This window comes from Cottoperca gobio, chromosome 4, assembly GCF_900634415.1.
Source record: "Cottoperca gobio chromosome 4, fCotGob3.1, whole genome shotgun sequence".
Classification (NCBI taxonomy): domain Eukaryota; kingdom Metazoa; phylum Chordata; class Actinopteri; order Perciformes; family Bovichtidae; genus Cottoperca; species Cottoperca gobio.
Window position 1 is genome coordinate 28,511,495 of NC_041358.1, and position 17,326 is coordinate 28,528,820.

At 37.2% G+C, this 17,326-nt stretch overlaps 1 protein-coding gene across 4 annotated transcripts in view; it reads left to right on the forward strand.

Annotated features, from left to right (window-relative positions):
- Positions 1-6,265, forward strand: part of gabra5 (gamma-aminobutyric acid type A receptor subunit alpha5) — a 32,006-nt gene extending 25,741 nt beyond the window's left edge. For 2 of the 4 annotated variants that reach the window (XM_029429251.1, XM_029429250.1), the window contains exons 8-10: positions 3,784-3,936; positions 4,603-4,814; positions 5,790-6,265. In XM_029429251.1, the coding sequence (XP_029285111.1) occupies positions 3,784-3,936; positions 4,603-4,814; positions 5,790-6,080 (656 nt within the window). In that variant the 3' untranslated portion in view covers positions 6,081-6,265. The remainder of the gene's footprint in view (positions 1-3,783; positions 3,937-4,602; positions 4,815-5,789) is intronic. The other 2 variants (XM_029429253.1, XM_029429252.1) reach the window with 2 other exon arrangements.
- Positions 6,266-17,326: the final 11,061 nt, after the last annotated feature.

Sequence of the window (17,326 nt, forward strand, 5' to 3'; positions counted from 1 at the left end):
CAGGAACATGTAACACACACATTAATGCAACAGGAACATGTAACACACACATTAATGTAACAGGAACATGTAACACACACATTAATGTAACAGGAACATGTAACACACACATTAATGTAACAGGAACATGTAACACGCACATTAATGCAACAGGAACATGTAACACACACATTAATGTAACAGGAACATGTAACACACACATTAATGCAACAGGAACATGTAACACACACATTAATGTAACAGGAACATGTAACACACACATTAATGTAACAGGAACATGTAACACACACATTAATGCAACAGGAACATGTAACACACACATTAATGTAACAGGAACATGTAACACACACATTAATGCAACGGGAACATGTAACACACACATTAATGTAACAAGAACATGTAACACACACATTAATGTAACAAGAACATGTAACACACACATTAATGTAACAGGAACATGTAACACACACATTAATGCAACAGGAACATGTAACACACATTAATGCAACGGGAACATGTAACACACACATTAATGTAACAAGAACATGTAACACACACATTAATGTAACAAGAACATGTAACACACACATTAATGCAACAGGAACATGTAACACACACATTAATGTAACAGGAACATGTAACACACACATTAAGGCAACAGGAACATGTAACACACACATTGATGTAACAGGAACATGTAACACACACATTGATGTAACAGGAACATGTAACACACACATTAATGTAGCAGGAACATGTAACACACACATTAATGCAACGGGAACATGTAACACACACATTAATGTAACAAGAACATGTAACACACACATTAATGTAACAGGAACATGTAACACACACATTAATGTAACAAGAACATGTAACACACACATTAATGTAGCAGGAACATGTAACACACACATTAATGTAACAAGAACATGTAACACACACATTAATGTAACAGGAACATGTAACACACATTAATGTAACAGGAACATGTAACACACACATTGATGTAACAGGAACATGTAACACATACATTAATGCAACAGGAACATGTAACACACACATTAATGTAACAGGAACATGTAACACACACATTAATGTAACAGGAACATGTAACACACACATTAATGTAACAGGAACATGTAACACACACATTAATGCAACAGGAACATGTAACACACACATTAATGTAACAGGAACATGTAACACACACATTAATGCAACGGGAACATGTAACACACACATTAATGTAACAAGAACATGTAACACACACATTAATGTAACAAGAACATGTAACACACACATTAATGTAACAGGAACATGTAACACACACATTGATGTAACAGGAACATGTAACACACACATTAATGTAGCAGGAACATGTAACACACACATTATTGCAACGGGAACATGTAACACACACATTAATGTAACAAGAACATGTAACACACACATTAATGTAACAGGAACATGTAACACACACATTAATGCAACGGGAACATGTAACACACACATTAATGTAACAAGAACATGTAACACACACATTAATGTAACAGGAACATGTAACACACACATTAATGTAACAGGAACATGTAACACACACATTAATGTAACAGGAACATGTAACACACACATTAATGTAGCAGGAACATGTAACACACACATTAATGTAACAAGAACATGTAACACACACATTAATGTAACAGGAACATGTAACACACACATTAATGTAACAGGAACATGTAACACACACATTAATGCAGCAGGAACATGTAACACACACATTAATATAACAGGAACATGTAACACACACATTAATGTAACAGGAACATGTAACACACACATTAATATAACAGGAACATGTAACACGCACATTAATGCAACAGGAACATGTAACACACACATTAATATAACAGGAACATGTAACACACACATTAATGTAACAGGAACATGTAACACACACATTAATGTAACAGGAACATGTAACACACACATTAATGCAGCAGGAACATGTAACACACACATTAATGTAACAGGAACATGTAACACACACATTAATGTAACAGGAACATGTAACACACATTAATGCAACAGGAACATGTAACACACACATTAATGCAACAGGAACATGTAACACACACATTAATGTAACAGAAACATGTAACACACACATTAATGTAACAGGAACATGTAACACACACATTAATGTAGCAGGAACATGTAACACACACATTAATGCAACGGGAACATGTAACATACACATTAATGTAACAAGAACATGTAACACACACATTAATGTAACAGGAACATGTAACACACACATTAATGTAACAAGAACATGTAACACACACATTAATGTAACAGGAACATGTAACACACACATTGATGTAACAGGAACATGTAACACACACATTAATGTAGCAGGAACATGTAACACACACATTAATGCAACGGGAACATGTAACATACACATTAATGTAACAAGAACATGTAACACACACATTAATGTAACAGGAACATGTAACACACACATTAATGTAACAAGAACATGTAACACACACATTAATGTAGCAGGAACATGTAACACACACATTAATGCAACACGAACATGTAACACACACATTAATGCAACAGGAACATGTAACACACACATTAATGTAACAGGAACATGTAACACACACATTAATGCAACAGGAACATGTAACACACACATTAATGTAACAGGAACATGTAACACACATTAATGCAACAGGAACATGTAACACACACATTAATGCAACAGGAACATGTAACACACATTAATGTAACAGGAACATGTAACACACACATTAATGTAACAGGAACATGTAACACACATATTAATGCAACAGGAACATGTAACACACACATTAATGTAACAGGAACATGTAACACACATATTAATGCAACAGGAACATGTAACACACACATTAATGCAACGGGAACATGTAACACATACATTAATGCAACGGGAACATGTAACACACACATTAATGCAGCAGGAACATGTAACACACACATTAATGTAACAGGAACATGTAACACACACATTAATGTAACAGGAACATGTAACACACACATTAATGTAACAGGAACATGTAACACACACATTAATGTAGCAGGAACATGTAACACACACATTAATGTAACACACACATTAATGTAACAGGAACATGTAACACACACATTAATGTAACAGGAACATGTAACACACACATTAATGTAACACACACTGCAGTGTTCAGTGTAAAACAGGCAGCAGCGAGTAAAATGGGACAGGAGCAAACAATGGTTAGGGTTAAAGGATAAAGCTGGTGAGATTACTTTTTTGTTGTTATTGTCAATAAATCCCATGAAAAGATCAAAACCAAAAGTGTGTTAGTCCATCTCCTAATACTTTCATATTCCCCTTAACTGTCGTGTAGTTTCCTAAATCAGCTGCGCTGTAGTTTTGACTCTAACAGGTGTAAACATGCTTTTGTTGGGGAATATTCTGGGATGTGGATTATTGCTCCAGTGTTTACAGTGATGGTGGGATTGACACAAGATAAACAGCACTTGTGTTCATGGTAATGAAGGTGAATGATGAATACTGGGATAGTCTATTAATAGCTTTCTGTCTGCAATCATATCCTCCACCTCCTCCACCCTTTCCTTCTGTATCACTCTGTAATATCTTCATTATCCAGAGTGGGGATTACCTTTTCAGAAAACTAAAATGGCAATGCTCTGAGCATTTCCTCCTCCTGCTGTCTGCTGCAGGTCAATACACCGTGATGATGGCTCACTTTTACCTGAAGAGGAAGATCGGCTACTTTGTGATCCAGACCTACATGCCCTGCTTCATGACTGTGATTCTGTCACAGGTTTCCTTCTGGCTCAACCGAGAGTCTGTGCCAGCACGGACCGTCTTTGGTGAGCGGACACACAGACACACTCAGCCAGTGATAACCATCACATTACATTACAGTGCCCTCCAGAATTATTGGCAACCATTTAGTAAAAATGAGCAAAACAGGCTGTAAAATGTATTTTATTGTTTATTGTCTCGGCCTTTCATTCAAAAATATTCACACAAATCTGACCATTTCACTGAAGTAAAGTTATTGAAAGAAAAAATATATGTTGACTTTGAATAAATATTTTTCTCCAAAACATCTGTGCCACACTTATTGGCACCCCTAGAAAATCCTATGATAAAAATCTTACTGAAGTATATTTCCAGTCACATCTTACATCTTTAGGTTCACCTGTTTGATTAGGAACTCTTAAGTGGTCAACCATGACTTCCTGTTTCACTGGGATATTAATATGAGGTGACACAGGCATGTTAGAGACGGTAGAGAACAACAATGTTTAATCACACCGGATGAGTTACAGTGACGGCGTGAAATTTGAAAGACGAAAGAGTGAAGTGTCCCTTATGGGCTTCTGTATCAATATGTGGTTGAAAGAAATCCTGCATAACCTGCTGCTGCTGCTGTGTTTTTGTGTAAATGTTCCCTCTTTGCGACTACATCTGTTGGACAGACAGAGGGGGAGTCTGGGGAGCAGTACTGACGCATTTGTCCCCCCCCCCAGGTGTGACCACCGTGCTCACCATGACCACACTCAGCATCAGCGCTCGAAACTCTCTCCCTAAAGTGGCGTACGCTACCGCCATGGACTGGTTCATCGCCGTGTGCTACGCCTTCGTCTTCTCCGCCCTCATTGAGTTCGCCACAGTGAACTACTTCACCAAGAGGAGCTGGGCCTGGGACGGGAAGAAGGCCATGGAGGCCCAGCAGCCCAAGGTGTGTGTGTGTGTGTGTCTGTGTGTGTGTGTGTGTCTGTGTGTGTGTGTGTGTGTGTGTGTGTGTGTGTCTGTGTGTGTGTGTGTGTGTGTGTGTGTGTCTGTGTGTGTGTGTCTGTGTGTGTGTGTGTGTGTGTGTGTGTGTGTCTGTGTGTGTGTGTGTGTGTGTGTGTGTCTGTGTGTGTGTGTCTGTGTGTGTGTGTGTGTGTGTGTGTGTGTGCGTGTGTGTGTGTGTGTGTGTGTGTGTGTGTGTGTCTGTGTGTGTGTGTGTGTGTGTGTGTCTGTGTGTGTGTGTGTGTGTGTGTGTGTGTGTCTGTTAGTTTACGTTTTACTTTAGAAACATGACAAATTCTCAAGTGTCCGCTCATATTATATTATATTGTATTATAGGCCTCACCCAGCAGTGGAAACACATCCACAGACACACACACACACACACACACACACACACACACACACACACACACACACACACACACACACACACACACACCTTGTAGACTCAGTCACACATGCACACACACCAGCCATGTGCACACACACAGAACAGGTAATAGAACTTACCTCCTGCTGTTATCAGGACGCATCCTGACCCTCAACAGTCCCTCCTGACCTCTGTGATACAGAACATGTCTTTATAAGAACGTATAATAGAAAGTAAGGAGACAACCATCAGCTATATAACTGTACAGCAGCTCGCTGTGGTGCAGTGAAGAGCCTCTGCTCTGTTCCTGCTCTCTCCTCTGAGTCAGTGAACAAAGGAAGCAGTGAAGTCTGACATGATAATAAAGAAGCAGAAGTTTATAAATGGTGGATCTATAAGTTTGCAGTTGTGTCGCGCTACCCGTCCATTACTGCCCACAGACATCCCTCCTTCTCCTCTCCGTGCGTCATTATCTACCTGTTTTTATTATGTTCCATGAAATGTGCAGCCCGGTGTGTACGCCTCAATCAATGCATGTCTCTCTCCCCACAGAAGAAGGACCCTCTGGCTCTGTCTAAGAAGCCCAACAACACGTGTTCGTCCGGCGTCAACTACACCACCAACCTCACGAAGGACGCGTCCATCTCCACCATCTCCAACAGCACAGCCGTACAGCTCAAACCCTCTGAAACCAAGGCCCCGGACCCCAAAAAGACGTACAACAGTGTGAGCAAGATCGACAAGATGTCCAGAATAGTGTTCCCAGTGCTGTTTGGGACCTTCAACCTGGTGTACTGGGCCACGTATCTCAATAGGGAACCCGTGATCAAAGGAGCAGTTTAAGCTCTGCCGCCAGGATCCTCCAGGATTTCACAACTGGAACACAATCAAGGTCGATGCCACTTAGTCCGTGTGTGTCACAACTCTCGATTTGCATTTCCTGTTTTATTTTGAAATGCTCACTCCCCTTGTATCATGTCAAATTAACAATCACAGAGACCGGGAACAACACAAGGAACAACACAAGGACAGGAAGTAAAACAAGACATGATACAAGGGGAGTGAGCATTTCAAAATAAAACAGGAAATGCAAATCGAGAGTTGTGACAGTGTGTTTAGTTTTTAGGCCATTGGATAACATTGCATGTCTGTCGCTTCAGGAAAACGTTGCCTCGAGTTTGTACTTCTATGACTTTTCCTTAAAGACACTTTCATTTATCTCATTTTAGAACTCCGGTCGCTGAATTCTGAAATTTTTACAAGTTTAGCATTTGGCGTTTATATTTTGTCCTGGAGTCTACAGTAGACGACGGTACAGCGAAGCCAAACGCTATGCAAAACAACATTTCTACCGTGTCATTACTCTCCAGCGGCTTTTGCCTTTGTGACTTTGTATAAATGGGCCGGAGGTCCAGGTGTGCGAGGACTTATAGCCATGCTGAATGTGTTGCCTTCAGAGTGTCGCAGCTCATTATGGGATGCACTGAAAACTGCAGTTACTTTTTCAGAAGCCAGATTTACAACTTTCATTCAATCATCTTCAGTTTTGCTATTTTCTCTCACTTTTGAATGGCCAGTTTGTTCATGAATATCTTTTTAAAAAGGGAACTTGTGTTCCCGGGTCACGTGTGTGTGTATGTGCGTCTGGTTGTAGTTTAAGAAACATGTACATACGCCCTGCTTTTAGACAAGCACCACTAAGCCAGAACGGTTAGCTTCTATGTTATGCATATGCAGCAGCACAGTGTTACTCTAGTCTAGTGCTTCATTGACTGGATATTGAGAAATGAGCAGCTTGAGCTTGAGCAATTTTGACAGAATATACAATGCTTTTTAAAAACGTTTAGTTTTTTTTGGATCAGTTTGTTGTTTCTATAAGCTTTGATGATAACTTACAAATATTCTTGATAAATATTTGGATGCTTTGAGCAGGTTTTTGTCATAATTTAGAGTAACTGCTGTAGTTAGGAGAGCGGACTAAAGAGACAGAAAGTCACAATGACCAGGTGATTGCATTTTCACCATTATCCTTTTTAAATCATGATTTTTAGGGCTTCAGGCAAAAACGTCAGATCAAATAATAATAAAAAGTTCTCATTTAAAGAGAGTTTCAAAGGAATAGTTTGACAGTTTGGGGAATTTGCTTATTCGCTTTCCTGGCAAGAGTTAGAAGTTCAGATTGATACAGTAGAAGCTACTACCAGCAACTGTTAGCTTAGCTTAGAACAAACACTGGCGACAGGTTGTCCCATTAAAGGAATACGCTGACTTATTTTCACTTCCTTGTCCAGACTTGAATAAGTCTGAACACTAAATATGAAGCTATAGCCAGGCAACTGTTAGCTTAGCTTAGCATAACAATGGAAACGGGTAAACAGCGAGTCTGGCTTTGTCCAAAGCAAAGAAAACATAAAGACATGTTGCATCTCGAGCCAGTGACGACACTCCAGCATGTTGATATATATAGTTAAAATATAGCATTAGTTTGAGTGAGAGGAAAATGTATTTGATATTTACATCAGAAACAAAGACTGATGCAGTTCCCTTAATATCCGTCACTAGCTAAAAGTGGTTTTAACCAAAAGGTGCACAAGGTGAAACGTAACTTTCTGCTACAATGTCCAACTCACTTATACCCCGGTTATACGTTACACATGCATTTGTTATGATTACGTAACTTATTGTGAAAAACTAAGGAGTCAACAACTTTATTAACACTGACAAACATCAAGCAAGTGCAACAACACAAGACATAGCAAGCCAGCTAATACTACTAACCCGGCTCCGTTGCCCACTGCAGCACTGCCCCCCCCCCTTCTGCACCCCCACACCCCCACCCAGGGCATGAAAACTTCTTCCTGCCAGCAGTGAATACCTACACTCCCCCACTGCTCCGAGCTCCCAGTCCTAGCAGCACAGCTAACTGAGCTAACGGCTGACTGAGCTAACAGCTAACTAGCTGACGGCAGCTACTGTTAGCAGCAGTTAGCAGTTAGCAGTTAGCGTTACTTTAACATCAAGTGAAGCTTTCTGTCCATCAGGAAACTGTAAATCACTAATGGAGGCAGAGCAGCCGGAGGACATCAGAGGACAAACCAGAAAAACATTTTCTCCATAATATATGATCCAGTTTCCACAAAATCCACTTAGCGGCGTAAAGCCTTACGCTCCGGAGAGATGTGCAAGTGAAAGAACAGACTGACAGAGACACCGTGTTTTATTACAGTCAGTGTAGCTCCAAAATAATCTTAAAGCTGTTATTTTAGTTTAAAATAGTTATGTAATGTTGCTTTCATTTCTAGTATAAGAAGAGCAGAGGGGGTGCAACTTAGTGTGAAAGTAATTACAACGTTTATGTTGACACTCAAAATGAGTTTTGTTTTTACATTTTTGAACGGATTAACAAACAGGAGTTAGTGTTTGTTGTTCATTAGTTCAGAGGTGCAGGAAGGAAGATTTATTTTTACCTTCGTAAAGGTCAAAGCTAGCTGTTTCAAGTCTTTATGCTAAGCTAAGCTAAGCGCCTCCTAGCACTAGCTTCATATTTAGCGTGCAGACACGAGTTGTGTCCATCTCGTCATCTGACTCTCAGAGGAAAGAGAATAAGCGTATTAAATAGAATAACTGCTAAGTCAAACGTTTTACAGGAGACTGAACGCTGCATGCACTACACTCACTTCAGCAGAGTACGTTTTGCAGTCTTCTCACTTTGAGCCTGTTTGGTGAAGGATTGAAATATGAATGTGATCTTCTCATGTGACTTTATGCCTTCTGTGTGGCCTGCCTCTGTTTAATATGTTTATGTCACACCAGTTGTAATGTATTATTACATTTAAGTGAACTTTAGGTACAGGCTGTTCTTTAAATGCAAATATCTGAAGCAATAAATAATGCTCATATAATTAATGACTTCTGTTTATGGTGATATGTCATCGTTTGACTCTCATTTTGTTGTCTTTTTATCCAGATTGTATCCTTTTGGCAATAGTCTTTTTCTATATATGGCTCTATACTCTGACCCCCCCCCCCCCCCCCCCTTTGGAACATGCTCTCTGACCAGGTTTAATGTTTTTATTTATTTATTTTTGTAAAATACTTGTGCAGATGACAAGAAACTTTCTTTCTTTCTTAACTGTTATGCTGATTCCCAATAAAGCTTCACTGACTCCATCGGCTGCTGTTATTGGTCATCAGGTATTGGTGGAGCTTGACGGCAGATATGTTGATGCTTTCTCTCGTTACTCAGTTAGACTCCAGACGAACACGCAGATATAGCACAACAGTTCATATTTAAATACATTTAATCTTGCTCCATGGAACAACGGTCTGCTCGCACTGCCTCTCCTTTGATTATACGCAGCCAGATCATGTCGCCTCTGCAGTTGCTGGACTGGTAAATCCATCTTGGGGTTCTCTGTGGCGGCAACATCTGGCTCACATCTGTTTGTCAAGGATTTAGCTCCATTTAAGTTGCTTTTTCCATTCAGCTGGCCCATACGCTACACCAAATTAAGCCGGCACTGATGGCACCAGAGGACATCAATCACAGTGTATGGCTTGAGAAGCAGAGATGGGCTCCAGTAAATGCTGCAGAAGAGGAGCGTCCTCTCTCAGCCACCAACACGGCTCCTCTAAACTCTTGTTTACTGACCTTTGTACACACATTTTACATGACGCACTGATGCAGCCACGGAGAGTGAAGCATTCATCTTTGATGCTGTCAAATGCTCGAACATAAGACATAAATAGATTCACTTACAATGAGTTGTATATGTTGCTTTGAGTTATAAAGCTGGTAAACTTTGTCTTTAAAGCCACGATGTGAGGAATTTTAATGTGACAACGAGTACCAGAAATTGGTGCAACCTTACATTCTGATCATATCTCCCACTACTGAAACATCCAACTCATAATGTCTTAAACAATTGTATCTTGCGAACAAAATATGTTTAGTCTTTTGTACAAATCAAGCTTCAACCTCCGAGGCTGAGAGGTGAAGCTGGTGCAGAGAAAACTGCAGCTCATCCAATGACCACATGGGCCCCCCCCCCCACGATCACTTATCTCGAGGGTTTTGTTTTCTGGGTTTGCTGTTTGTTATGTTTTTTCTTGTTTTGTGTTATTCATTCCTGTTTAGTGTTTCCAGTTTTATTTTGATACTCAGACGACTTGACTTCCTGTCTTTGTGATTGTCTGCCCCGCCCTGATGGTTCTCACCTGTCCCTCGTTAGCCCTGCTGTTGGTTCCTTGTGTGTTTCATCTTCTCCTGGAAACAGTTCCTCGTTCCTCGTTCTTCCTCGTTCTTCCTTGTTCTTCCTCGTAGTTCCTCTGTCTTCCTCGTTGTTCCTCGTTGTTTCTCGTTGTTCCTCGTTGTTCCTCGTAGTTCCTCGTTGTTCCTCTGTGTTCCTCTGTGTTCCTCGGTGTTCCTCGTTGTTCCTCTGTGTTCCTCGTTGTTCCTCGTAGTTCCTCGTTGTTCCTCCTGGTTCCTCGTTGCTCCTCGTTGTTCCTCGCTGTTCCTCGTTGTTCCTCGTTGTTCCTCGTAGTTCCTTGTTGTTCCTCGTAGCTCCTCGTTGTTCCTCGTTGTTCCTCGTAGTTCCTTGTTCCTCGTAGTTCCTCGTAGTTCCTCGTTGTTCCTCGTTGTTCCTCATAGTTCCACGTTGTTCCTCGTAGTTCCTCGTTGTTCCTCGTAGTTCCTCGTTGTTCCTCGTTGTTCCTCGCAGTTCCTCGTAGTTCCTCGTTGTTCCTCGCAGTTCCTCGCTGTTCCTCGTTGTTCCTCGTAGTTCCTCGTTGTTCCTCCTGGTTCCTTGGTTTTCCTCTGTGTTCCTCGTTGTTCCTCCTGGTTCCTCTGTGTTTCTCGTTGTTCCTCGTTGTCCCTCGTTGTCCCTCGTTGCTCCTCATTGTTCCTCCTGGTTCCTCGGTGTTTCTCGTTGTTCCTCGTTGTCCCTCGTTGCTCCTCATTGTTCCTCGCTGTTCCTTGTTGTTCCTCGTTGTTCCTTGTTCCAGTCCTGGTTCCTGGTGTTTAGCTCTTCCACTGTTTACTTCTGTTTCCTGCCAGCTTTTGGACTCTCGGGCTGTAAGTTATTTTCATCATGTCTGTGTTTGGGTCCAAACAGGCCCTGTTCTCAGGAAACCTTCAGCAGACCATGTGATCGATGTCACGCCAGAAATTAATTTAAAGTAATAGTTTGACATTCAGGTAAACAAGCTCCCGGTCTGTTCACTGCGTATGAAGATACCATTTTATACTCCATGTATACTCCATATATACTCCGTATATACTCCATGTATACTCCATATATACTCCATATATACTCTATATATACTCCATGTATACTCCATATATACTCTATATATACTCTATATATACTCCATGTATACTCCATATATACTCCATGTATACTCCATGTATACTCTATATATACTCCATATATACTCTATGTGTACTCCATGTATACTCTATATATACTCCATATATATTCTATATATACTCCATATATACTCCATATATACTCCATATATACTCCATGTATACTCCATATATACTCCATATATACTCTATATATACTCTATATATACTCCATGTATACTCCATATATACTCTATATATACTCTATATATACTCCATATATACTCCATATATACTCCATGTATACTCCATGTATACTCTATATATACTCCATATATACTCTATGTGTACTCCATGTATACTCTATATATACTCCATATATATTCTATATATACTCTATATATACTCTATATATACTCCATATATACTCTATATATACGCCATGTATACTCCATGTATACTCCATGTATACTCTATATATACTCCATGTATACTCCATGTATACTCTATATATACTCCATGTATACTCTATATATACTCCATATATACTCTATATATACTCCATGTATACTCCATGTATACTCTATATATACTCCATGTATACTCCATGTATACTCCATGTATACTCCATGTATACTCTATATATACTCCATGTATACTCTATATATACTCCATGTATACTCTATATATACTCCATGTATACTCCATGTATACTCTATATATACTCCATGTATACCCTCTATATATAGTCCATGTATACTCTATATATACTCCATGTATACTCTATATATACTCCATGTATACTCCATGTATACTCTATATATACTCCATGTATACTCTATATATACTCCATGTATACTCTATATATACTCCATGTATACTCCATGTATACTCCGTATATACTCCGTATATACTCCATGTATACTCCATATATACTCCATATATACTCTATATATACTCCATGTATACTCCATATATACTCTATATATACTCTATATATACTCCATATATACTCCATATATACTCCATGTATACTCCATATATACTCTGTATATTCTCCATGTATACTCCATATATACTCTATATATACTCTATATATACTCCATATATACTCCATATATACTCCATATATACTCCATGTATACTCCATATATACTCCATGTATACTCCATGTATACTCTATATATACTCCATATATACTCCATGTATACTCTATATATACTCCATATATACTCTATATATACTCCATGTATATTCTATATATACTCTATATATACTCTATATATACTCCATATATACTCTATATATACTCCATGTATACTCCATGTATACTCCATGTATACTCTATATATACTCTATATATACTCCATATATACTCTATATATACTCCATGTATACTCCATATATACTCTGTATATTCTCCATGTATACTCCATATATACTCTATATATACTCTATATATACTCCATATATACTCCATATATACTCCATGTATACTCCATATATACTCCATATATACTCTATATATACTCTATATATACTCCATGTATACTCCATATATACGCCATATATACTCCATATATACTCCATATATACTCCATGTATACTCCATGTATACTCTATATATACTCCATATATACTCTATGTATACTCCATGTATACTCTATATATACTCCATATATATTCTATATATACTCTATATATACTCTATATATACTCCATATATACTCTATATATACTCCATGTATACTCCATGTATACTCCATGTATACTCCATATATACTCTATATATACTCCATGTATACTCCATGTATACTCCATGTATACTCTATATATACTCTATATATACTCCATATATACTCTATATATATTCCATGTATACGCCATGTATACTCCATGTATACTCCATGTATACTCTATATATACTCCATGTATACTCTATATATACTCCATTTATACTCCATGTATACTCTATATATACTCCATGTATACTCCATGTATACTCTATATATACTCCATGTATACTCTATATATACTCCATGTATACTCCATGTATACTCTATATATACTCCATGTATACTCTCTATATATAGTCCATGTATACTCCATGTATACTCCATGTATACTCTATATATACTCCATGTATACTCTATATATACTCCATGTATACTCCATGTATACTCTATATATACTCCATGTATACTCCATGTATACTCCATGTATACTCCATGTATACTCTATATATACTCCATGTATACTCTATATATACTCCATGTATACTCTATATATACTCCATGTATACTCCATGTATACTCTATATATACTCCATGTATACTCTCTATATATAGTCCATGTATACTCTATATATACTCCATGTATACTCTATATATACTCCATGTATACTCCATGTATACTCCATGTATACTCCATGTATACTCTATATATACTCCATGTATACTCTATATATACTCCATGTATACTCCATGTATACTCTATATATACTCCATGTATACTCTCTATATATACTCCATATATACTCCATATATACTCCATGTATACTCCATGTATACTCTATATATACTCCATATATACCCTATGTATACTCCATGTATACTCTATATATACTCCATATATATTCTATATATACTCTATATATACTCTATATATACTCCATATATACTCTATATATACTCCATGTATACTCCATGTATACTCTATATATACTCCATATATACTCCATGTATACTCTATATATACTCCATGTATACTCCATGTATACTCTATATATACTCCATATATACTCCATGTATACTCTATATATACTCCATGTATACTCCATGTATACTCTATATATACTCCATGTATACTCCATGTATACTCCATGTATACTCTATATATACTCCATGTATACTCTATATATACTCCATGTATACTCCATGTATACTCTATATATACTCCATGTATACTCTATATATACTCCATATATACTCTATATATACTCCATGTATACTCCATGTATACTCTATATATACTCCATGTATACTCCATGTATACTCCATGTATACTCCATGTATACTCTATATATACTCCATGTATACTCTATATATACTCCATGTATACTCTATATATACTCCATGTATACTCCATGTATACTCTATATATACTCCATGTATACCCTCTATATATAGTCCATGTATACTCTATATATACTCCATGTATACTCTATATATACTCCATGTATACTCCATGTATACTCTATATATACTCCATGTATACTCTATATATACTCCATGTATACTCTATATATACTCCATGTATACTCCATATATACTCCATGTATACTCCATGTATACTCTATATATACTCCATATATACTCCATGTATACTCTATATATACTCCATGTATACTCCATATATACTCTGTATATTCTCCATGTATACTCCATATATACTCTATATATACTCTATATATACTCCATATATACTCCATATATACTCCATGTATACTCCATATATACTCTATATATACTCTATATATACTCCATGTATACTCCATATATACGCCATATATACTCCATATATACTCCATATATACTCCATGTATACTCCATGTATACTCTATATATACTCCATATATACTCTATGTATACTCCATGTATACTCTATATATACTCCATATATATTCTATATATACTCTATATATACTCTATATATACTCCATATATACTCTATATATACTCCATGTATACTCCATGTATACTCCATGTATACTCTATATATACTCTATATATACTCCATATATACTCTATATATACTCCATGTATACGCCATGTATACTCCATGTATACTCCATGTATACTCTATATATACTCCATGTATACTCTATATATACTCCATTTATACTCCATGTATACTCTATATATACTCCATGTATACTCTATATATACTCCATATATACTCTATATATACTCCATGTATACTCCATGTATACTCTATATATACTCCATGTATACTCCATGTATACTCCATGTATACTCTATATATACTCCATGTATACTCTATATATACTCCATTTATACTCTATATATACTCCATGTATACTCCATGTATACTCTATATATACTCCATGTATACTCTCTATATATAGTCCATGTATACTCTATATATACTCCATGTATACTCTATATATACTCCATGTATACTCCATGTATACTCTATATATACTCCATGTATACTCTATATATACTCCATGTATACTCCATGTATACTCTATATATACTCCATGTATACTCCATGTATACTCCATGTATACTCTATATATACTCCATGTATACTCTATATATACTCCATGTATACTCTATATATACTCCATGTATACTCCATGTATACTCTATATATACTCCATGTATACTCTCTATATATAGTCCATGTATACTCTATATATACTCCATGTATACTCCATGTATACTCTATATATACTCCATGTATACTCTCTATATATAGTCCATGTATACTCTATATATACTCCATGTATACTCTATATATACTCCATGTATACTCCATGTATACTCTATATATACTCCATGTATACTCTATATATACTCCATGTATACTCCATGTATACTCTATATATACTCCATGTATACTCCATGTATACTCCATGTATACTCCATGTATACTCTATATATACTCCATGTATACTCTATATATACTCCATGTATACTCTATATATACTCCATGTATACTCCATGTATACTCTATATATACTCCATGTATACTCTCTATATATAGTCCATGTATACTCCATGTATACTCTATATATACTCCATGTATACTCCATGTATACTCCATGTATACTCTATATATACTCCATGTATACTCTATATATACTCCATGTATACTCTATATATACTCCATGTGTGTAGACAGGTGTGTGGAGTAGAAGTCGGGGTCAGGCAGGTGAGGAGGCTGCGGCTCACGTCCACTTGCAGATCTGGGAAAGTGAGAAGAAAACTTTATAGGCGATTCTAATTCAAGGCTCTATGAATTCTGGGTAATGTGTGTGACACGTCTGCAGAACTGCTGCGTCAGTTTGGTTGAGACACAGTTCGTCTGCTGATGAAGTATCTGCAGCTCATGCATGTGGCACTCTGTAGTCTCTGGACTGCTGAGGCAGCGTATTGATGTATTGATATTAAGAATACACATTCACCGTCACATCCCCATTTGTATCATTTGTTTACACTAGGAAATTATAAAAAAACTAAAAATCATTAGGTCACCTTGATTCAAACCCTGCAGTAGTATGCAGGTAATAAAATTATAAATAAAAAGAAATACAGCACATTAAAGAAAAGTACTAAAACTTACAAAACAATACTAAAAAAGGAAAGCATGGTAAAAGGAAGGTCGAAAACAAGAAGACATCAAAACAAGACGATAATAAAAAGTTTAAAGTGGTTTTAGAAGTTAAAGAAAATCAGCATTATCTTTTTAATTTAGTAAACTTGAAACCTCACGTGAAGGAAACATTTTTCAGATTAAAAACAAAAGCAAAATAAATGTTTTAATGTTTCCTTCCAAGTCACTGCAGGAATGTTACAATAATGTGTATTTTCATGCTCACAGTTCTGCATTTCTCCTTTGCACCAGCAGAGGACGACAGCAGGCAGCAACAGCAGCAGCAGCAACAGACAGACAGACAGACAGTAGCAGCAGCAGCAGCAGCAGCAGCAACAGACAG